The 23,416-nt window shown below is 34.1% G+C and overlaps 3 protein-coding genes across 3 annotated transcripts; 2 read left to right on the top strand and 1 right to left on the bottom strand.

The window, feature by feature from the left end:
* The first annotated feature begins 759 nt into the window (after nt 1-759).
* On the top strand, nt 760-4,116 carry LOC132621231 (rac-like GTP-binding protein ARAC11). The gene is made up of 7 exons (XM_060335415.1): nt 760-1,355; nt 2,012-2,099; nt 2,226-2,335; nt 2,420-2,483; nt 3,399-3,463; nt 3,569-3,634; nt 3,726-4,116. Exons 1-7 carry the CDS (start codon nt 1,257-1,259, stop codon nt 3,825-3,827), a joined length of 594 nt encoding a protein of 197 aa, XP_060191398.1. The 5' UTR covers nt 760-1,256; the 3' UTR covers nt 3,828-4,116.
* A 3,222-nt stretch (nt 4,117-7,338) lies between these two features.
* On the top strand, nt 7,339-9,045 carry LOC132621097 (ubiquitin-conjugating enzyme E2 10-like). The gene is made up of 4 exons (XM_060335249.1): nt 7,339-7,538; nt 7,879-8,006; nt 8,142-8,246; nt 8,627-9,045. Exons 1-4 carry the CDS (start codon nt 7,469-7,471, stop codon nt 8,768-8,770), a joined length of 447 nt encoding a protein of 148 aa, XP_060191232.1. The 5' UTR covers nt 7,339-7,468; the 3' UTR covers nt 8,771-9,045.
* Nucleotides 9,046-10,046: 1,001 nt separating this feature from the next.
* LOC132621096 (vacuolar protein sorting-associated protein 35A-like) lies at nt 10,047-19,650 on the bottom strand. Its single transcript, XM_060335248.1, has 22 exons — nt 19,341-19,650; nt 19,167-19,263; nt 18,949-19,072; nt 17,112-17,297; nt 16,858-16,945; nt 16,609-16,665; nt 16,420-16,509; nt 16,201-16,323; nt 15,656-15,730; nt 15,522-15,581; nt 14,724-14,840; nt 14,225-14,464; nt 14,086-14,151; nt 13,878-13,967; nt 12,336-12,425; nt 11,992-12,081; nt 11,655-11,723; nt 11,494-11,574; nt 11,275-11,382; nt 11,084-11,187; nt 10,838-10,951; nt 10,047-10,744 (listed from the first exon to the last, which is right to left on the bottom strand). Exons 1-22 carry the CDS (start codon nt 19,431-19,433, stop codon nt 10,519-10,521), a joined length of 2,388 nt encoding a protein of 795 aa, XP_060191231.1. The 5' UTR covers nt 19,434-19,650; the 3' UTR covers nt 10,047-10,518.
* Between the last annotated feature and the right edge of the window lie 3,766 nt (nt 19,651-23,416).

Below are 23,416 nucleotides of genomic sequence, written 5' to 3'. Positions count from 1 at the left end.
AAGATATGGTGGGACCTTTGGAAATAAAAAGGGTGAGAATTTTATTTTTCTCTTTTGAGGAATTCATAAGAAACAAAAAAATCCAGAAACTCTTTAAACTTTAAAGTGAGAGATACCAAGTTTGAAAATTTAAAGAGGCAAACGTGAACATGGCCTATCAAGATTAGACTTAAAAGTGAGAGATACCCAATTTGAAAATTTTGGATATCTAGTACAGCATATCCTAAGTTTGTCATTGAAAATCAGACTTATTATATTATTAATTGGTAAATATTATTTCATTATCATGGTCTAGAATCTCAAGATAAAATAATAAGAAAGTAAAAAAAATAAAACTAAATAAATGGATTATTCATTCAAATTGAAACTCATGTAAGTAACCTAGTTTTATTATAATATACGTCGTAAAGTACGATAGAAAGACTTGTATTGTACTTGAGTATCAATTTTTAATGATGGAAAAAAAGATGGAGTTCAAAGTTGTCTATATATATAACCCAAAGATGCTTAAGTCCACTTCCAACGTGAATATAAGAGTTTTAAAAATAGAGTTTTTTCTCTCTATTTACTGAATCACTAAAGCTCTAATGTCCTTTTTTTCTGTTTTGTTATTTACCCACGATGTTTAAACCAATTCAATACAATAATATAACATGTATCATTCACATGCACTCAGGTCACTTTGCTACGGTTAATTAATACTGTATTTTTATTTTTTAGTATAAATAAACCAAACTGATAGACAGAAAGAGAAACATAATTTGATTGAACACTTCAACGGCATTATTTCCCGGCTAAAAGAAAGGTCTCCTTTATAATAACACCAAAAAAGAAAAAACAAAGATGAACAACACCCATTAGTATTATTTTCACCCTTTCTCTCTCTCTACCTCTAATTAGATCTGCATTTCTCTTCATTTTCTCTCTTTACCCTTTTCCATTCACCCTTTCCCCTCTTCTACATTTATCTCTCAATTCAATTCTATTCCCCCCTTTACGTAGAATTAGGGTTAGGGTCTCACCAAGTGAAAAAAGAAACACCATTTATTGGCATGTCTCGGTTTTCTTCTCTGCTGGGTTTTCATGCCATTGTAAGGAATTGGAGAGGTTAAAACAAAAGAAAACAAGATACCACATTTCACTATATTTTTTTTTTTATTTTTTTTTGTTGGGATCAGGTCTTCTTTAAGAAGATCTGAGAAAAGGAGGGTTGTTGTCGGTTTTCTTGAATATTTAGGGGTAGCTTGGAAAAAAAAATGAGTGCTTCAAGGTTTATTAAATGTGTTACTGTGGGTGATGGTGCCGTTGGAAAGACGTGTCTCTTGATTTCTTACACCAGCAATACCTTCCCCACGGTTTGTATTTTTATTTTTTTCTTAATGTTGTTCTTGTTTTATGAATGGATTGATTGAAAAGAGCATGTTTATTTATACGGTATTCATTGTAAAAGAATTGGGACCTCTATTTTTTCCCCTCTTGTTGAGACATAATTGTTGTTTGCTTTTATTAGGCATTGGTTTGCTGGTGGGGTTTGGTTTCTTTCTTTTGTTATTCAACTTCTATATGGGGTATAAAAATGTTATCTTGGCAGGTTCACAAATTTGTTTGCTTCAGGCCACTTTTTAACCTGTACTAATTTATGTCTTATTACAAATTCATTACGTCATAAAAATTGCATGTTCTTTGTTCTCTTGGAGAAAGTTTCGTGGTTCCCACAATTTTGCTTTAGATTTCTTTTGTAATTCCATTGTTATGTGCCCCTTTTTTAATCTAGCTGTGATAATTAGCGGTAAATGTGAGAAAACTAAGGAATATATTGCTCTATTGTGTTGACTTGATGATTTTTGGATCACTTCAATTAATGTTCCCTATCTGCTGCCTTTACATCATTGTGGCTTTGGAGAAAGTTGTGGTGTTATCATATTGAGGATTCCGTATGTTGTGTATTCTGAGAAGGTTCTTGGTCATGTTCATCAATTGTTTTCCTCTCATTTATTGAAACGTTTGACAGGATTATGTGCCTACTGTGTTCGACAATTTCAGTGCAAATGTGGTCGTCAATGGGAGTACTGTCAACCTAGGGCTGTGGGATACTGCTGGTAACTATTTTAGACATCATTTGCTATGCATTTGCTGATGAACTTCTGATTCGATGCATATATCTCTACTGTGAAAAATTCTAATGTGCAGTTTATTGAGCCTGATGATTTTTATACGGATTGCAGGACAGGAGGATTACAATAGGTTAAGACCTCTGAGTTACCGTGGAGCTGACGTTTTCATTTTGGCATTCTCTCTCATTAGTAAAGCCAGCTATGAAAATGTTGCCAAGAAGGTAAGCTTTCTCATTCTGTTTCCTTTGTGTTGATGATTTTTCTGATTATCCAATATTAAGCTTGTTTTGTTTATATATTTCCAGTGGATTCCTGAGTTGAAGCATTATGCCCCCGGTGTCCCAATAGTGCTTGTTGGAACAAAACTTGGTGAGTATTCCATTAAACATGATTTGATCTTATTTTGTTTCATCTATATGTATATGGTGATCATCAAGTTGTCTCATCAATCTTTGCTATTTGTTCTTCAGTTCTGAGTGATAAAAAGAACTAAGTGACGGAAAAGGCCATGGAAATATAAGGATGTTTCAGCACCTATGAGTCTATGACCTAACTTGCTTGGTTAAGTGAATTTCGAAAGCTTGTAGTTTTGAGTGAACCTAAATAGAGTGGAATGGATCTAAAGATGATTCATATAGCCCGACCTCAATGGATTTGGGATCAAGGTGTAGTTAATTGATTGATTGATCTAGTGTTCTTAGTAACTGATAGGAGATTTATATAAACTGCTGAAGAGCAAACAAAGAGAATGGTGGGCCTTCTATCTTGTGAAGCTGGTGAATGGTTAGTTGTTAGTAAATGTGGGTAATCTTGTTACTTTTGCTCAATTTACTCATTTTTGATTGAGTTGAAAGAATTAACTCTGCCTAGAGGTACTAATGCAATGCTTAATTAATAGATCAAAATTAATCTCTCTTTTAAAAGATAGAAGTAAAATCAAGGAGTAGCCTGGCAGTTGAGTTTGAATTTGAATGCCCACTTTGTGTGGAGTAGTTCATTGTCTACTCACCATACCGGGCAAGCTTGAATTGGCATGGTTTGTCATACATATATGTTTCTCTTCTTGTTCTCTTCATGCTATTGAAATGCACCATTTTGCTCCATATGTTATGACGTTCTGTTGTAATGTAACTTGTTTTTCATTTTTTTGTTATTTTGTTTCTCTTTTCATATTGCTTTTCTTTTCAGATTACTTAATTGTATACTTTGGTATTTTGTTTTTATTGCCGATGATTTTCAAGAATCAAGGCCTAACTATCCTACTTTCTGCCTGTTTTGGACCAGATCTTCGGGATGATAAGCAATTCTTCGTAGACCATCCTGGCGCTGTGCCAATTACTACTGCTCAGGTAGGATCACCAGCATGCTTCCTCTCTTTGATGCTTGGCTGGACATACCTTGCTTGCTCTTTTCTTTTTACCTCTTATTTTGAATCCCCCTGTTTCAACATTTAGGGTGAGGAGCTGAGGAAAACAATTGGTGCACCTTCTTACATTGAATGTAGTTCAAAAACACAGCAGGTATGTTGTCTGTGGAGTATCTTATTTTTTGCACTGAAGTACTTTTTAGATGTTTCTTGTTAAGTGTATGGTTGAAACGTCCTTGCTGCAGAATGTGAAAGCAGTCTTTGATGCTGCTATCAAGGTCGTGCTCCAGCCACCCAAGCAGAAGAAAAAGAAGGGAAAGTCCCAAAAGGCATGCTCAATTTTGTGATCAACAGTAGGTCCAATGATGTTACTGGTCACTGTTCTCCTTGTAATATCTCCCTCATATTCCTTTGTCATTTGTCTCGGGAAGTAGGAGGTCCATGTATGTCTCATTTAAAGTTACAAGCGATCTCTTGAATTCTCAGGTGGCTCGGTTTTCTGTATTGCTGTGATACCTAATTGTTTAGTCACAGCACCTTGTCGTAGGCCACTGTATTGTGCCCTCTCTGTTTTGATTTGCTTTATGTATTAATGACTGAAAGAATCCAATTAGAAAAAAGAAATTTTCCCGGCAATGTTGACTTCATATTTTCCTTGTATTCACTTTTTAAAACTTTTGAACATATTAGACGTGATATATTACTTTCTTTCAAGTATCATTCTGCTCTTGCTTTTACGTTTTTTCTTTCCGTTGATTCATTAAGTTCTTGTTGTGGTATGAGAAAAGAAAAAATTGGAAAGAAAAAAAAAACAAACGTTTGAATTTATTTTTTTCCTTCTCAATTTAGTATATTTTCTTGGCCTGATCATAAAGCTACCCCTTCTGCTTTTTCATTTGGCTTTCTTTTTTCTATGTCAGAAGGGAAAAGGAACAAGTTTGTAAAGTTGAAAATCTAAAAAGATAAGATACCAGAAGTAATTCGAGGTGATCCACTACTAGGTGCTCTTTCTATAATGGTCGTGGACAACAAATACATTGCATACTATAGTTGACCCTAGTCCTATGATACTTTCGTTTCATAATTAAAATCAAATGGAGCATATCGACTCTACAAACATGGGATGAAGTGGCAACTTGATTGCCAGATATCAATTATAGTTTGATTAGTAGAATTCATATTTTAATTGAGTACAATATGTGTCAGATCCTTTGACTTTGTAATATTTTATAATGGGGTACAAGATTCTGCACTATAACAGTATAAAAATTGTTACAACACAATTAAGTCACTCATAAAGTTATTACGAGTGATCATTAATTGTAATCTGGTAAAGTGATTAATCTGCTATCACATGTTTACATTGATAGTGTGAAAAATCTTTACAATATCGGTACATATAAAATAAGAGGTCGAACCATTTCTTCTGACTCTTTTTCAAATTCAATAAATGCAAATCATATCTTGTAAACAGCAAACAGCAGTGCAATATATGGATGCTGTAATCCTGTTCTAATAGTGCCAAAAGAAGTAGTGCGTTTCATCAAACTTGGTCAAAGATAACATAAAGTTGATTGATCATCATTCACTTCTATGGTTTTCTATTCTTCAATATTGGAAGGCAATGATACAGAAAGGTGGGGAAAAGGTGTATATTCATTCAAATGCAGTGCAATTCACAGCCTCACAATATTTGAATAATGTATACCGTCCATTAACCAAATTTATGCCTCCCCAACCCACCCCCTTTCTTAAAAGAATATCAACTATAATCTCTTATATGGAGTAAAGATTTGAAGCATCTAACCTACAAAATTGAAATATTTAAACTTCTTTTGTTCCTTTTCCCCACTTTTGAGCTGAGAAGATCAATTCTAATGAGCAATTTGTAAGTAAACAAATCTTGTAAATATCCATCAATATCTAAGAACTTAGGGCTGGTTTGGTACGAGAGATAAGGGATAATTAATCCCCGGATTAAATTTGAGATGAGTTTATTCCATGTTTGTCTGGGATAAAATTGCAGTATAACTAATTTTCGGAATTAGTTATTCCGGGATTGTAGCGTTATTTTATCCACGTGAGAGGGTGGGATAACAACCGGGGCATATAATCCGGGATAACTTGTTCCCCAACTAAACGACCCCATAGGGTATTCCGCGTTCACGGTTCAATTTGGTTCGACTTTTTCACTTGCACTTTTCGATTTAGGGCAATTAATTATAAGTCTAGTTTTAAGCAGTTTCTTGAGAAATGGATGAATCAAATAGTAGCGAATATATAATGATGCTGAATGAGGAAAGTGGAAAGTGGAAAGTGGAAAGTGGAAAGCACTAAGGGCCTGTTTGGAAAGTCACCCAGGTAATTAGAATTGGGTGTAATTGAGTGTAATTACACAGTTTGACCTGTCTGTTTGACCAGGTAATTACACAGTTAGGTGGGAATTGAGTGTAATTGACAGGGTGTAATTACACTCTCCAATTCTCAAGGGGGGGCTGAGAATTGGGTGTAATTACACCCTGTAATTACAGGGTTACTTTTTAGTCTGTTTATTTTTTACTTTAATTCATTTTTATTTTTAATTTATTTTATTTCTATTATTTTAATTTTTTTGATTTTAAATATTTTTTTATTTCTATTATTTTAATTTCTTTTTTCTTTTTTCTTTTTACTTTTTTAGTATTTTTATTTTTTAAAATGTATTTTTCTTTTTATATTATTTATTTTTCATTTTCTTTCTTTTCATTCCCAACCTTTACTTCTTGTAATTCCATGCAGTTGCTCGTATTTTTTTTATTTTTTTATTTTATTCATTTAGCATAACCGTGTTATTGTTCTAATATTTGAAACTACACCTCTTAATATTGGAAAGAATGAGTTATTAACAAACTTGACATATAACAGGTGACGTTATTAAAGTATAATTTCATTGTGAATGGGGTTATAGACTTATATTTTTCCTTTCTTTTGAATTATTTACTTAAGTTACGTTGGAACTTACTTATGTAATGTTGGAATTTGACATAAGAGTATTATGTTGAACTTTTTCTTTTGGATTTTGAATTTAGGTTATATTTTCAATTTTAAGTTATTTGCTTTCACATTGCATGTTGTTTATTTTTCACTTACATTTGATGGATTTTTTGTGTCAAACATCTGAATAATATTATGGCATTATATTTATTAATATTTTTTTTTTGTCAAACATCCAATCTATGACGGTCTCACAAAAAAAGTCTTCTTTTAAGTTTTATAATTAATTAAAATTAAATATTAATTTGAAAAATATATATCAATTATTTTTGTTACAATATTAGTTACAAATATATGATTATTAATTAATATATTTTTAAGAAACAATGTGTTATTAAATAACTAATTTAATATCATTTATAAAGGCAATATTTTTTAAATATTAATTTTAATTTTTTTATAATTAAATTTTATTTTTAAATTAAACTGACTGTGTAATTACATTTGTGCAACCAAACAGTACACTTGTAATTACACTGTAATTACGTTATGACAAACAAACAGGTCGTTGTAATTACACTACTGTGTAATTACTAGGCTGTGTAATTACTACCCTAGTAATTACACCAATTCCAATTACCAGGTGGCTTTCCAAACAGGCCCTAAGGGAAATTTAATTGTTTTCAAATCGGTCCAACTCTGAAGAATAATCTCTGTGTTTTTTCACACGGCCGAGAATCAATTATCGTACATTTTCAAGTTTAAAGAGTGCAGTGCTTGCTGGTACAGAATCTAATACCAATGTCAATGTGTGACCTGGCTGGCCACTTAAGAAAAGAAAGTTGTGTTTCTTCTCTTAGCTCCTTTATATATACCCTTCCATTTCATTACTTATGAGGATATGTAAAACTAAGAAAACCAACTTTGTTCATCAAGTTGATCTTTTCTCTGCTTTAACTTCTCAAATCTTCTCATCATCATTCTCTTTTGAACTTAAGTACTGGTGGTGGTATTAATGGCATCGAGGAGAATTCTCAAGGAGCTAAGGGACTTGCAAAGAGACCCTCCTACTTCATGCAGTGCAGGTGCACCAAATATTACTCCCTCCGTTTCATTTTATGTGATTTAATTTGATTAGACACGGAGTTTTACTTTTAAATCTTGTGGTAATATGTACAATATAATGTATCAAAATGCCTTTTGAAATCTTGTGGTTTTAAATATGTCATGTGAGATATTGTGACTAAAGAGTTAGTTTACTGAATATAGAAAGTGACATTCTTTTTAAGCAGATTAAAAGGGAAAGTAAGATACATAAATTGACACAAAGGGAAGACTAGGAAATTTGTCAAGTGCAAACTTCTACTAGTTTAAGGAGTTTGTTGGTTAAAGCTAATTTTCAAGATCTGTTATAATATTTTTCAGGTCCAGTAGCTCAGGATATGCTTCACTGGCAAGCAACTATTATAGGTCCAAATGAAAGCCCTTATGCTGGTGGTGTTTTCCAAGTCACTATCCATTTCCCCCCTGATTACCCGTTCAAACCTCCCAAGGTGTGTTCTTTAATTGGTCTCACACAATCATTTCCTTCCTCCTACTAAAAGAAAAAGGGACACAGACGGAAAGAAAGAAAAGAAGGGGAAATAGCAAATGCCTGATGATATTAAGTTGATCATATATGTTGGCAGGTGGCTTTCAGGACCAGAGTTTTCCATCCGAATATAAACAATAATGGAAATATTTGTTTGGACATTCTTAAGGATCAGTGGAGTCCTGCCCTCACCATATCCAAGGTGATTTACTACTTCATGACACAAAAGGTTTATATGTTCACTTTTTTTGACAATAAAAAGTTGGAATCCGGTAATGTTAGTGTCTGGTTATTATGTGTGTGCGTGTGTTTTTACAACTTATATACTATACTAACGATAAAATCCACATCACCTAAAAGAAACTAATTACCTGAAAAATCAGGTAAGTACTTGCAAAAAAAGTTAAATGATATTGTCGGAGAAAATATTACTCTATTTAGACTATCAATGTATATAAGTTGAATCCATTTAACAACCGACATTTAAACAAGGGACTATTACTTTTGAGCATACATAGTATAGCATAAACTTCTACAGTTCAACCAATTTTGATATATTTGATGTCGGTTTTGTTGTTGCAGGTTTTGCTGTCCATATGTTCACTGCTAACAGATCCAAATCCAGATGATCCACTGGTTCCAGAAATAGCTCATATGTGCAAGACTGATAAGAACAAGTATGAATCAATGGCTCGCAGTTGGACTCAAAAGTATGCTATGAACTGAGTCTGAGGTCTTCAAGAAAAGCTCTGTTTTGTGACAAACATGAATTTCTTGCTCTGGGGCCAATATATAATATGTTCAGGAGAACTGCTGCTAAAAAATGAGAATGAGTGGCAGTTTGGATGTATTTAAATCTCGGGATTTGTTTTAAATAAAAGGGTGATTTTACTTTCTTTTCTCATTAAACAAGAGAATTGTAATTAAGCTGATGATGTAATCCTTCCTTCAAGTCTATGTACATGATTGAGTTTGGAATGTATCAAGTCAGATTCTGTCAAGGACAAGAAGTACCTTACTAAATTAAAGGCTAAATGTCGTCAAACCACACTGCTTCTTCCTTAAACATAAACTTTTGGGAAGATTTTTCCATTTAGAAATATATAAGCAAATGGAGAGGTGAGAAATTTAAGTTGTCGTTGCACGCAATATATATCTTTCGGACTTTCCAAAGAAGTGGGATCAGAACTTAATAAATTTAAAACTTTCTATTCTATATTTGTTGCAACGAGTATTTGCGTGTTTTTGCTTTGAGCTGTACGAGATGAAAGCCTCATATACAGTTCTCAGAGGGGGAGTTCCGTCTATCTCAATAAAGTATACGATTGGTTCGAAGAACGTCTCGATTCAAGCAATTGCGGATGATATAACTAGTAAATATGTTCCTCCCCACGTCAATATATTTTATAGCTTAGGGGAAAATATGCTTACTTTTTTTAGTACAAGTAGCTACTGGATTTGCTATGACTTTCTACTATCGACCGTTACTGGGGCTTTTGCAATGCATAAAGACTGAAGCCAACTTTGGTTGGTTAATCCAATCAGTTCAGCTATGGTCGGCAAGTATGATTGGTCCTAATGATGATCCTACATGTATTTCGTGTTACTGAAATGTTCTTTTGAGTTCCTACGGGATATGCCTCTTCAATAATGAGTTCTTGCCAAGAGAACTGTGTGATGCTTTTGTAGACGAACATGTACACCAGTAGATAACCTCTTTAATAACAAGATACTCCTATTAACACATTTTTATTCTTACTCTTTACTCCATTACATTAGGGGAACAGGGAGGTGAACGAGAAAAGAGAGACGGTGAAAATTAACCCCACGGGTCTGCCAGATTTTCAAATATATCAAAGTGTAAATGTCAGACTAGCAAAAGGTCATAGTTTATGAAAAGCGTAGTTCAAATTTTCTGAAAGATTAAACTTTTTATAATTAATCAGCAATAATAGCATCATAGGCTCATACCAAAAATTGATTGGTTCAAATGAAAACTTCCTTGTGATACCACCAAAAGATTGCTCCAATTACCATTGGTAATCTATGAAATGCTCAAAGTTCAAATGGGATAGAGCGTGTTATACAAAACTAAAGGATAAATTATTCTGGTACTTATCATAATCACATTTTGAACTAGATATTCATGAACTACCTCCCCACTCCTCTCCGCCTCAAAAGAAAATCTATCCCCACCGCCCCCAACCAAAAATAAAAAAATAAAAAAAAAATAATGCCAGTGGTAGGCACTCGAAGTCATAGCTGGAGAGAAAATTGTTACAACAATCACAATCTTTATTAGGATATACAGCACAGTGGTGGTCAGAATATACTTATCTTTGCAGCTGCTTCTGCTAGCGCGGTGTCAAATGCATTTTTCTCTAGAGCGAGTGAAAAGGAATCAATTTTGTAGCTGTAAGAAAAATGTTCTGCTTCTGTCACACCCAAGAATGCAATTTACGCGGGAGAATGCTCTATTTGATTATGACTTGATGCCTGATGGGCTCGTATTTCTCGCCAACTGCCCCACCTTTATCCTTCTGGAACTGGATATGTCGCAGGGTGCTTGCAAAAAATGCATCTGCTGCAGGATCTGCTGTTGCATTTTCGCTTTGCATTTCAGTTGTGATTAGTTCGATCAGGCTCTGGACGGAGGCAACATTAATCTGTGAGACCTCTTTCTCAAAGAAATATAGATACCTGTTAACATACAAATGATTCTATTGTGAATGACTTCCAAAAGAACAATGCTTGAGAAGGTAAAATGAAAAGGAGTCACAAGAGTTGGTTTACTTGTTTAGAATTTCTATAAAGAGCAAGACCGATCCACTGCTGCCTCGGGTTGCATTGGACATTTGTTGAGCAGCATTTGCAATTCTTAAGGCCCGCTTTAAGCAAAGCAAAACCCTGGATCAAAAGAAGAAAACAGTAACACGTAAGGGGGCAACAGAAGCATGAAACCAAAAGGAACTCCAAAAGAGCCTTAGAAGACTTGAACGCATATTTTATCCCCTAAATATGCATGGCATAGTTATGAACCTTTCTCCATCCTTGATATTGTCCTGATCATCAACCCAGAAAAGATGTGAACAAGCGTACACAGCTCTACATTGATCAGGTTTCTTCAGGAGCTTTGCAGAGTACTTGAGGGTAAAAAAGGGGAAAGAGTGGTCAGAATTTATTTGTAGTGAAAATCAGCATAAGAAAATTGGAGATGCTAAAATAATTACCCCCGTGGCCTTGTGCGTTAACGTGTCTCTGTTCTCAACTCCAAAGATGTGCATTCTCTGAAGAGTCCCTATTATCAAGTGTATTGCAGTCACCTGTGCTTTAGAGTCCTGTCAAACAATTGAATTAATATTAGAAAATCAACTAAAGCTTTTACGCAAGCATGTAGCATGCCAGGAATTCCAGAATATAAAATTGAGATATAATAAAACAAATACTACCGAGATTTCTTCTTCATATAGTATATAGGCTTGAGTGAAAAATTCATAGGCCACCGGTTCTAGGTCAGAGTCATTGGCAGCCTGAGCAACAGATACTACTGCTTGTCAGTGAAAAAACAGACATGAACTAGCTTCCACAAGTTTGAAGGGAAATCCTGTACCTCAGCACACTCCAAGTACAACTTCAATGCTAGTTCGGGTACTGGAACAATTGAGAGAGCCTCAATAATCTAGAACAAACGACAGCTTATAAGTAACACAATTACCTCAAAACATTCTTAAGTATGGTAGATTGTATGAATACTGCAAATGAAGGAAGGCAAGCTAAATAAAGAAGGAATAGAAGAATAAGAAAAGCTGAAACTTTTTCTCTTTTTCTTCTGCAGATAATAGAGGTTGTCATAACAGCTTGGAGAGAAACAAGTTACCAGACTGACAACACAACTCATACAACAAGATTTACACCAATAACATAACATCCCCATTATGTTATAATACCTGATTCAGAATCTGAAAAAAATTCTTAGGCATAGCAGATGCCTCTTCCTCAGGAGCATTTTCATCATGACTATGTAGTCGCCGAACAAACTAGAAACAAAAGAAAATACATCAGCAGCACAACAGAAGTAGGTCAATCCTTTTTGCGAAGAAACTCTATCCTCTCTTTCTTCTCTTTAATGGAGACCATTTTGGAGGGGGGGAATAATATACTATTTTTGTTGTTCGATCATCCCAACATGCTACATATGCACAATTCTCCTTCAATTAGCTTTGCGCAAAGAAAAGTCAAAAAATATTGAGCACCAGAATCCTTTTATAGCCCTGAAGTTGCGGATTCAAACCTTAAGTGAGTTGAAAATAAGGGGAGGGATGGTAAAGGGAAGTCTCTTTGGCCCTCCTGTCAAAATGTGTTTCTTCACAGCACAAATCATCTGCAATTCAATGAAATAGCAAACCATTTAAAGCTTGAAACATGTACAAATAGGAAAACAAACATTGCAGCCACATAGAAGCAAATCATACAACAGTATCATCAGATGCATGTCTTGTCTTGAGCTTAAACAATCATATAAAAAAAATGGGAACAACCCCAGAGCCAGGAGCCAGTAGCTGTTCATTTTAGTTACAAGTTGGGCTTGTATGTACATGGATACAACGCTGAGAAGTTGCAGACTCCCCCACACAAGATGGACCTCGCATAACATGTCCTGGAGATAGCCCACACCCAACAAGCACATGTTACAGCAATTGATTCACACATTGTTTCCTTCCATTTTAATCAAATGGAAATGCCAATGTTTCATTTTATTGTTTTTCATATTTATCTGTTAAGTGCTTAATATCCTAATACAAACAAATCCGGGACGTACAGTCAAGGCTATTATCTGTCTACATTTTTTTACCCTTTCTAATTTCTGTAAATTACCCCCAAATGAAAAGATTTAACTAGCAAATCATGACCAACTTAAAATTCTCTTAGAAACTTAGAGGATAATAGGGAATATCATTGTCTTTTCTTGCAACTTTTATTGGAATTTTTGAAGTTGGAGTTGTGTTTGGTTATACTTTTTGCGAAGGAGAGAAGAGAGCATTTTATTTGGAATTATAATCCCCAGACACCGATTTTCAAAATAAAGCGAAGAATTATTCGGAAAAAAGTGAATAAATTTTATGGCCAAACAGGTAATCTAGACAAGATGTTTTCAACACTTCTCTCAAGCTCTGTGAGACTGTGATTGCACACGTGCGCGTCTGTGACAGTGCACTAGCAAATATAAATCTTTGTTAGATATTGATATTGAAGAAGCATGTCCTAGAAGAAAAATGACTTAAAAGAAGGATGATAAATAGAATTCTATCCCAAATCCATATTCCTGGTTACTTCTTTGGGATGTCAAACAGCAATGACCATTGTTCTAGAAATATATTTTTGACACTACACAGATTATTGTTTGAATATTCTAATAATACACCAAACCCACTTTTAAACCATTTACCTAAAGAAACAAAAGGAAAAAACTAAACGGCCTTCCTGCTCTCTTTTTTTCTGCCAATCAAACCACGATCTTCAACTTTTGGTGAAGGGTAGAAACTAACACTCAATGAGAAAACAAGTATCTTTGTAATGTTGCTAGCAAAAAAAAAAGTATCTTTGTAATGTCTCATGAATCCACATGCTGGCAATAAGCTAAGAGAAATCAAAAGGGAAGAAAATAAGTACACATGCTCCAGCAAGGACATGCATAAGAATACTCTTAACCAACCTCAATCCAAAAAGGCAAAAACATTATGCTACAAGGACACATTTTTCAGCAATAACAAGTACAGAGGCTGTCCCTCAAAGGAGTATACAAGTAATTTAAAAGAAAGTAAATCATAATTACCTTCAGCATCTCTTCGGGATCGTCATTGTGAAGCATCTGAATAAGCTGCGCAACAGAATTCTGCTCTTCTGCGAAATCATCTTCATCAAGCTGAAAAGTGGAAAGGTACACATAAACTAATTTTAATAGCATCCCAATAAGGATGCAAGGAAAATATGAGACTAAGAACTAAGGAAACTGTTAAGCAAGCAGAGAGTATCCAGTCCACCTCATCATTAACATCCTCATCCAAATCTCTAATCAGCGCTTTCATTAGCTCAAAAAGTGCCTCAACCTGACAAGACCAGTAATTTCAAGTACCAAAAAGAAATATTGTAAGCAATACACAAAATTAACTAGAATCAAACCTTTTCAGCAGTTGAAATGCAAGTCTTATTTTTCAGAATATTTTGAACCAAAACATTAGCCATCTCTTTACTAGTTGCATCATCAAGATACTCCATAAGACGAGGATAATTTGACAGCTTTAGCGCAGTATCTATATCCTTATACTTCTCCAGAGGGGCACTTAGTAGGGACACAATCTGTTTTGTTGCTTTGTTATCTTTGAGCTTTCCTTTTCCAGAAAGTTTCTGAATGCATGCACCCTATAAATAAATAAGAGTGTGATCATTACAGGCTCCACATGAACCAGGCAGATCAGAAATCCGTCTAAATTGACATAGCTTTCAAAGGAAAAAAAGTTTCAGCTTCAACGTATCTTGTCTTTGTGTTCTGCTTTATAAATTTCACATGTTCATTTTGGATGCAGAAAAAGCAACAAACTAATAAACTTATCATGAAAACATAAAACGTAGAACCATAAAGCCTATGGCAACTAGTTATTGAGAGAGAGAGAGAATCTACCAGAATCTGATCTACATAATCAAGGCGATCAGGGTGGACTTGAAGAGTAAATGTCAAAAGGGATGAATACAAAGTCACTGCTCCGGCAATAGGCATGTCTTCTTGAGCCTCTATCACCTGCACCAACAGAGAGACGGGCATAATGAAGCCCATCATTATAATCCAAGAAAATATACATAACTAAATGTCATTACGGATCAGGGGGAAAAACCTTGGTGCAAAGACTTTAAAGTCGTGTTATTCAGTTCATTTACGGCATGTTCGTTTTGTTTTTTGTGGAAAACAATGTCTGTCATTCAATATGATCCTGCACGAGTCAGTTTTTGTTTTCTGCAAGAGTCAGTTTTTGTTTTCGTGACAGCCTTTTCGTAAAGTTTTTGTTCTCTGAAAACCATATTAATTTCTTTCAGAAAACAACAGTGATTGTTCTTTATTCTATAAAAAACGAAACAATCAAGAATGTCTTGGAAAGCTTTCTGCTCCAATATCTCACATGGAGAACAGATCAGAATCATCAGGTCATGACTAAGGTACAATGTTATTAATCTATATTGTGACAAATGATAATCTCCCCGAATGAAACTTTCTGCTATGAAGTTATGAAAATACTTTAATTCCTAGATTTAGCTGAATCTCCAAGAAGGGAGAACACAATGATTGCTGGTCAATAAGTATTTGTTGTTGAAATTCTAAAACTTTATATACGTTAAATCTCTACAAGGTGGAGGTAGAAAATCCAGGATATGAAAAAGGTGTCTTCTCAAAGCATTCCAGAATCCATATAGCAGTTTCAATTACCTTGCCTATAGCATTATTTAGTTTCGCGAAAGCTTCAACCTGGAAAAACTCAGGTAAGACCTGCAGGAAGAAATTATTCAGAAACCGCAAGGTACAAATCTCTAATTCCGGAGAAGTTTGAATTTGTTACTAACTTCTGCACTTAAAGCAGCATAGTTTGAAAGCCTTTCCATTAGACGAGCAAGCACCGTCTTGATATCAACAGATGGCTGAAGACACAAAGACATAAGTTTTTAATAAAGACATAAATGACATAGGAAATCACCTGATAACACAAATGGCATAGCAAATAGTCTCGTTAGGTTAAGTTCTGATCATAAAGAACATTGATTTCCACTGTTTAGAACTGTCACAGAGATAGTATAAAACAAACAAGTGGCAAGAATTTATTTTACAACAAACTTCATAAGTGATGCAGATCCGGTCTTAGATTTTTTATTTTTGATTGGTATAAGAATTTCAAACTTTTGCATAACTGATCTGTTAAGTTGCTAACCTATCTTGTAGCATTAGAAACGAAGTGCATTGTTCCGTAACCAAATTGTTGGTCTAATAACGCAAAGGTTATCTTACGGTAAACTAACCTCACACCCCTGGGACCACGAGGCATGACATTTTTGCTTCTACTGTTTGCTATTGCAGTTAAAGAAAATCCCATTTTAAGAACAATCTGACATACCTGAAATTGGGGGCAAGCACCTAGTAATGTTTCAAGAGTTTGTAAGTGGTACTCATCAGGGAAAACCTGTATGATGCAATCCATCAAATATCCCTGCGCAATATCATCTTTACAGTTGACAACCTAAACATAACATGAGGTATGCCATGAGTTAGAATATTGTAAAAACTTTGACTTATATAAGTATGATAAACTGGACTGCCACCAGAGGCAAATTACCTGCTCTAAAACTCTTGGAAGCACCATATCTTTGTACAAATCAAGATCAATGCCCTCAATTTGACTTAGAACATGCAGGTTCTTCCCCACCTACCAATATAAGAGCAAAAAGAAAAATCCTCACATAAGTGTGCACATCCGTTGCTTATTTCAGTTGCTAGTAATGATGCCTAAGTAACAGCTCATTACAAGATCGCGAAGCTCGCTTCTTTCTTTTTCACGTTTTTCTTTTTCCCGTGCAAGTCCCTGCAGACCAGAAAGCCCGACGCAAGCCTCAACTCATCAGCAAAGAGTAGGTATCATTCACAACAATTAAAACACCTGCATGACCACAAAGTATGCCCTCTTGATTTTGTTTTACCTTCATGACATGCAGGCATTCATTATTCATGTCAAAGTATGAAAGCAGTTACAACATTCACAGACATTTAAACCAACCTGATGCTGCATTCGCACCCAAAGTTTGTTCATTTCTGTGAAATTTTGGAGCACAAATTCTACCGCATCCATGACAGTGTCAGCATCCCTGAGGGAACAGCATGTCAGGGGTATGCAACTAAAGTTTTGTGATTTTCTTCAAAAGCGCGTAAACTTTGCAACTAGACCATTGCTAGGTAACCCATCTAATTCGGGCATCTGACGCATAATAATATACCAAAATCGATGATAAAGCAGCTGGGTGATGCCCTTACCCTTCATATTCAGATCCTATATCAGGCAATTTATCCCTGCTGACTTGGGAAAGGTAACTCCTTAGGAAGAGCCCACGTAATGGATGTTGTATGCTACGACACATTTCCACCAGATCTTTGAGAATATCCTTGGAAGGAGCCTCCTTTGATTTAATGTATACTGACCCCACTGTACAAAGGAGATACCTAAGGAAGAAAAGGCAGGGGTAAAAACCATGAAAATACTGACATGCAAGTGATATAAGAACAGAATTAGCATAAGCTTAAGAAGGCAATCAGTGACTTGTATACTAGTAGCACAAATCTGAGTGCACATTCTCTTAATCTCTTAACCGAGATCCCAGGAATAATAAAATCAAGTGCCCTTCTAACCATATTAGCATTTCTCTTTAATATAAATAAGGTACATCACTGAAGACCAAAGGATTAATGAAATCAAGTGTTCTTATAACAGTATTAGCATTCTTTTTATTCAAGGTACATAACCGAAGACAAAGGAATAATCGCATAAAGTGTCCTTATAACAGTTCCACCATTCGACGTTGTATCATGATCTTGAATGCAATCAGCCCTCTTATACTAGTAATGCAGTAGGTTCCCTAGCTTTTGGTATACTACTTGTGTACAGGGTTCCACTACCCCAGGACATCAACAAAATATTATCTTATCAAGAAAAAATTTATAATGCAAATCTGAGACAAGTTGAATTTGTATCTCAGCATCCCTGGGTGGGAAACTTGAGGTCTTCAGCTATTCTTGTGACAACCTCCTGTTCTGTCTGCCCATCTAAAATGACTGCAAAGCAAGCATAATATCTAAAAAAATCCCTCCCATTTTGAAAAGCAATCACCAGTTCACAAAATTTGGTAAGTTTACTTCATAAAAGGATACCAGCCTATTTACTTTATAAAAAAAAAAAAAAAAAAAGGATACTGGCCTATTGCTAATTACCCTATGGCTTGCTTTCTTAATACTCACATATCTATGAGACATTTTCCAGTTACAAATACTCTAAATGCAACGTCTAGCAGATTCCCAGTTTCCAAACTGCTAGAGCAGTGAAACTTGCATTCAAAAAAAAAAAACTGAGTTCTAAACAAAACATGGAGAAAATGGACCAAAATGTAATCAAGTGATTGGTAGTACTAGGCCAACTGCGCTTGCTTCCCAAGTTGTGGTGAAGTAGTTACTTGACCAGGTCCTTCTTGTGGCGAACAACTCATGAGGTTTAGTCAGATGTGGTAACTTCTTTGCTTAATGTGGAAGTGTTGTTTTTGCACTTGATTTTTAGTCTAGTCTAATTAGACTCTGAGTTGTAAGGACTGAAACGTCCAACTGGTAGCCTTTCCCTAGATCCATATAGGTTGAACCCCAATTGGACTAACCCATTTTGGTGCTAAACTTTTGGTGTTAACAGATAGTATGTGCTTTACTATTTGTTTGGTATTCAGCATTTGAAATATTTAAACTAACACTGCAATTTTTAGCAAACTCTATTTTTATCAGTAAAATAAGATTCCATTGATGACCAAACAGTAATATGGAATATTTACAATGCGATTAAAATGCAAAAGGCAAACACTAGTATATTTCAAATTACGCTATAGCGTCTTGCAAACACTTGGCCTAATTTGCATACTCCACTTCTAAACCAAAATGGAAAACAAAATTAGACAGTTAATTCGAAACTGAATTAGAACTCCCTTCAAAAGCATCTCGAATTCCTTTCCTTCGATAAGTCCATCATACACAAAAATATCAAATTATCTTATGAGAACTCAAAGACACAATTAAGCTTTCAGAAATCAGAGCATAGTGGATCGCCATAACAACTTACAATCTGGGCAAAATATTGCCAGCGTGCTGCACGAGCTCATACAACTCAACAATAGAGCAGCCACGCTTTGTCTCCTCCCTAAAAAACATCTCTAACTTCCTCAATTCATCAAATGCTCGCATATCTAAAACAAATCAAACCGCACAATTCCAATACTTCAGTCAAAAGGATCTTCAATTCCTAACTAAGAGCAAATCAGATCAGTGAAAATCACTTACATAGCTCGTAATATTTGTGAGGAGAAAGCTTGGAAGTTCGGAGCTCAGAAAGCATCTGAGCTGAGTATTTCAATGCATCTTTCATATTGTTCGAATCCTGAAAATCACAAAATTAGGGGTTTTGAATGCAAAAAAATCTCAAATTTTGAGTATAGAGTTTTTGAGGGGATATACAAGAGCGCGATGCATGTAAAATGCGTTCTGCTGAAGGCCGGCGATCCCAGCGGCAAGCCATTTCTCTTCGTCTTCAATTCCACTAGTTATCATATTTTGGATTGTTCGTTGCAAATTTGGGGGATTTGGAGTATGGTTTTTGCTAACTGCTAGTGAGGGTCCTTTCCTTTTCTGTATTGGAGTGGTCGTGCAATTCGAACTCTGTTAAACGTTAAAACCCGATTTCTAATTTTTTCCTCTTCCGGGTCAGGGGTCAAAAGTGGGCAATTCGCAGGAATGCGCTTATTCGGGTGGTCTTTAATTTTCGTAGCTCAACTGTCCCGGAGGGTTTGAATCTCAATTTAGGCATAAAAATAAAGAAAATTATAAGGCAACGCTTTTAAAAAAATCTGTCTTATATGGCATAGATTGTCTTAAGATACAACTAAAGTTCTATCGGATCCGATAAAAATTGCCTTATAAGGCTTAGTTATGTCTTAAGGCAACTATGGCAGAGGTTGCCTTAAGAAATAATTAAATTTATGCTGATACGACATAGGTTGTCTTATAAGGCAGACTTTTAATTATGTTTTGAGGCAACCTATGCGGCATAAGACAGACTTTTCTCAAAGCCTTGTCTTGTGATTTCTTTTTTTAACTGAGCGGAAGTTCGAACCCAAAAACTTTGAGTATTTTTTATTTATTTTTAAGTGAAGGAAAAAAATTAAATACCAGTAATTTGAGGGTCAAAAATTAAAGACCACTCCAAAAGAAGGACAATCCGCGCAAAAAAATGATCAAGAGTCCCATTTCCTTTCGTGTCATTCGCACGAATGACCCTATCTTGGGTGGTCTTTAATTTTTGTCACTCAAATCTCTGATCTTTAACTTTTGTCCTCTGGTTTCAAATAATAATAAAAAAAAAAAAAATTGCCTACTCATCTAATTTCATGAGGCATAAATTCTACAGGAATTAAATTTTCAATAAGATGTTCAGTAACTAATTCACTCGGCACTATACAACTTTTGCCGGAAAATTTAATTCCTACAGAAATTCTGTCGGACAAAGCAAAATTTCTATAAACTTATGTATTGCGAATTAGTTACCGCACTACTTATGCCGGATAATTTAATTCCTACAGAATTTGTGTCGGACAAGACAAAGGTTTTCTAAACTTATTGCTTGTCAATTTTTTTTTTGTTAAGAAAACAACGAATTCATCACCTCTGCCGGCGATTGAACCCATAATCTCTAATTTCATAAACCAACGAATAAAGAAACTTTGGCCACAAATTTTCATTAAATGAGAAGTGGAAGCAAAAATAAAAGACCAGCAATTTGAGAGGCAAAAAGTAATTAAGACCGGTCTATATGAAGGGCAATCCGCGCAAAAAAACGTTTCCTTTTTCATTTATTTGCTCTTTTGACTTTTTTTTTTTTTTCTTAAATATATATGGAGAATGGTGATGAAATTTGGAGATAAATGTAGATCAGAATACAATGTCAAACTCCTTTACTGTAATTGCAGTTTCAGACATTGAATGTTTATATTTCTTTTATATTACATTATTAGAATTATTCTTAAAATTTATATTTCTTTTATATTACATTATTAGAACTATTAATTTTAAGAGTAATACAAAGGTCTCGTAAAAATATAGAAAATACTGTTTGATTTTCTAATTAAGTAATAATGTCAAATAACATAAGAAAAAGGATTGAATTAAGAAGTATTACTAGTTTCTTCAAGTCATGAAGTAAAATAATATGGTAATAATAATCAATTCATTTGTCCATATCTAAGCTTATATGCAGAAACCTATATATAGGCGGGAAGAGTGACGAAAGGTTGATGATTTCCTTACACTTCGAGATAGAACCTACTCAAATCAGCCTTACATTTTGAGATGGAACTCCAAAGTCGATCTAAGTAGTTGATAAATATATTTTTTAAAAGATAGAAAAAAATATCTAAAGAAAATCTGTTTTCTTGGTCAAACAAACCTGAAATTAATGTAGCTTATATAGTGGGCCTTGCACTTAAATAAATTTGATTTAACATTATAACTTGATAATTGAAAAAAAAATTTGACTTAGGAGTTAGAATCGATGAATCAGTTCTATTTTCAATGGGAAAGGGAGAAGGCAGAAGAAAGGAGAAAGAAATAACCCAAAAGGTCCAGTATATAGTGAGAAAGACTTCTGTCAAATCAATCGAGAATCTCATCGATCATTTGTTAAGCGGGTTAATTGATTTATCCGAATTTTGACGGACATACCCAAAACCTCTAAACTAGTATTTTAGTAAATAAGACAAATTTATTTTAAGTCAATTATTACTATAAATGGTCATTTAGTAGTGACTTGAAAGTAAGCTACCAAGTGATGAAAATCGTCTATTCGAATCTTATTATCATAGTATCATAAACTTGACGTGATTTTTTTAGTTGGATTGTTCCTCCGGCATTGTTCAAAAAGAATGAATAAGAAGCTCATGAACGTAAGAGGACAACGATAACTATATATATTTTTGGAAGCGAGCTCAACGTAAATATAATTTGTATTCTGATACAAATTATGCCTGAAAAGATAATTCTGTTGTCGTCGCTTATCTATAAATGAAAAAATCATAAATAATGCCGTTATGAACCTCATCAAGTTGATTCTAGCTCAGGATGACATTCTACTAGTATTCTCTCCGTCAAATAATAAGTGTCACTTTAGCCAAAAAAAATTATTCCACAATAAGTGTCACCTTAGGAAACCAAGACATAATTGACTAGTTTTTTCCAACTCTACCCTTAGATAAAAAATAACAAGTTAAAGTAGCAGCTAAATGATGATTGGAAAAACCACATAGTAACTTAGAATTGTTGGATTCCCAATGTCAAAATGAATACTACTTGTGCATGCTCTGATCAAGAATTGAATTTCCAATGTCAAATGCTCTAATCAAGAGGAAAAAGTAATTTATTTTTATTATATAGAGGTAATTTAGTAAACTTCTCATTGCATTACTGATTTTTTAATATGCGTATTTTTAGCTAAGATAACACTTATAATGGGACGGAGGGAGTATCTATTAAGAGGGAGTTAGCAGGCAGCAGATGAACATGCTTGTTTGGGATTTGGAGGGCAGTCTGGTCATTTTCTCTAAAATGACATAAAATGATTGGCTTAAAAAAATTACGGAAAAGGCTCATAAATACCCTTAACCTATTGAAAAAGGCTCATAAATACCCTCCTTCCACCTTTTGGTCTAAAAATACCCTTAAGGTTTGTTTTTGGCTCAAATATACCCCTCAAACTAACAAAGTTAAAGTTAACTCTTTTAAAAAGCCAAATGACATTTTGTGATTGGACACATATATTATTTAATTTAAAAATTAAAAAATATGAACAAAACTGATTTTTTTTTTGCATTTCGTGAATTAATCAACGAAATATGTTTTTTTTTTTGCATTTCGTGAATAAAAAACAAAATAGGAAATTATATTTTTTTTTTGCATTTCGTGTATTAAAAAATGAAATAGGATAAAAAAATTAATTTTGTTCATATAAAAACAAAATTGGAAAATATATTTTGTCCAATTTTCCAATTTCGTTTTTATATGAACGATTTTTTTTTATCCTATTTCATTTTTTAATACACGAAATGCAAAAAAAAAAATTATAATTTCCTATTTCGTTTTTTTATTCACGAAATGCAAAAAAACAAACATATTTCGTTGATTAATTCACAAAATGCAAAAAAAAAAAAAATCAGTTTCGTTCATATTTTTAAATTTTTTAGTTTTTAATTTTTAAGTTTCCACACAATTTTAAAAAAAAAATGTAAATTACGGAATTTTATTATTGACAATTTTTTTTTTTAAATCTGGAATTTTAAATTACTGGCAATTTATTATTGGCAATTTTTTTTTAAATCTGGATTTTTTTTAAAAATTACGGAATTTTATTATTGACCAATTACAAATTGCCATTTGGCTTTTTAAAAGAGTTAATTTTAACTTGTTAGTTTGAGGGGTATATTTGAGCCAAAAACAAACCTTAAGGGTATTTTTAGACCTAAAAGGTGGATGGAAGGGTATTTTTA

Source organism: Lycium barbarum, chromosome 12 (genome assembly GCF_019175385.1).
Source record: "Lycium barbarum isolate Lr01 chromosome 12, ASM1917538v2, whole genome shotgun sequence".
NCBI lineage: Eukaryota > Viridiplantae > Streptophyta > Magnoliopsida > Solanales > Solanaceae > Lycium > Lycium barbarum.
This window is presented reverse-complemented; position numbering and strand designations above follow the sequence as displayed.

Excerpts from the sequence above, each read along its gene's own strand:
- LOC132621231 (XM_060335415.1), top strand. The coding sequence starts at position 1,257 with ATGAGTGCTTCAAGGTTTATTAAATGTGTTACTGTGGGTGATGGTGCC. Across the intron at positions 1,356-2,011 it reads CCAGCAATACCTTCCCCACG|GATTATGTGCCTACTGTGTT; the intron begins GTTTGTATTTTT and ends AACGTTTGACAG. Across the intron at positions 2,336-2,419 it reads ATGAAAATGTTGCCAAGAAG|TGGATTCCTGAGTTGAAGCA; the intron begins GTAAGCTTTCTC and ends ATATATTTCCAG.
- LOC132621097 (XM_060335249.1), top strand. The coding sequence starts at position 7,469 with ATGGCATCGAGGAGAATTCTCAAGGAGCTAAGGGACTTGCAAAGAGAC. Across the intron at positions 7,539-7,878 it reads TCCTACTTCATGCAGTGCAG|GTCCAGTAGCTCAGGATATG; the intron begins GTGCACCAAATA and ends AATATTTTTCAG. Across the intron at positions 8,007-8,141 it reads ACCCGTTCAAACCTCCCAAG|GTGGCTTTCAGGACCAGAGT; the intron begins GTGTGTTCTTTA and ends ATATGTTGGCAG.
- LOC132621096 (XM_060335248.1), bottom strand. The coding sequence starts at position 19,433 with ATGATAACTAGTGGAATTGAAGACGAAGAGAAATGGCTTGCCGCTGGG. Across the intron at positions 15,731-16,200 it reads GTGCTTGCCCCCAATTTCAG|CCATCTGTTGATATCAAGAC; the intron begins GTATGTCAGATT and ends TTGTGTCTTCAG. Across the intron at positions 13,968-14,085 it reads ATGAGGATGTTAATGATGAG|CTTGATGAAGATGATTTCGC; the intron begins GTGGACTGGATA and ends TCCACTTTTCAG.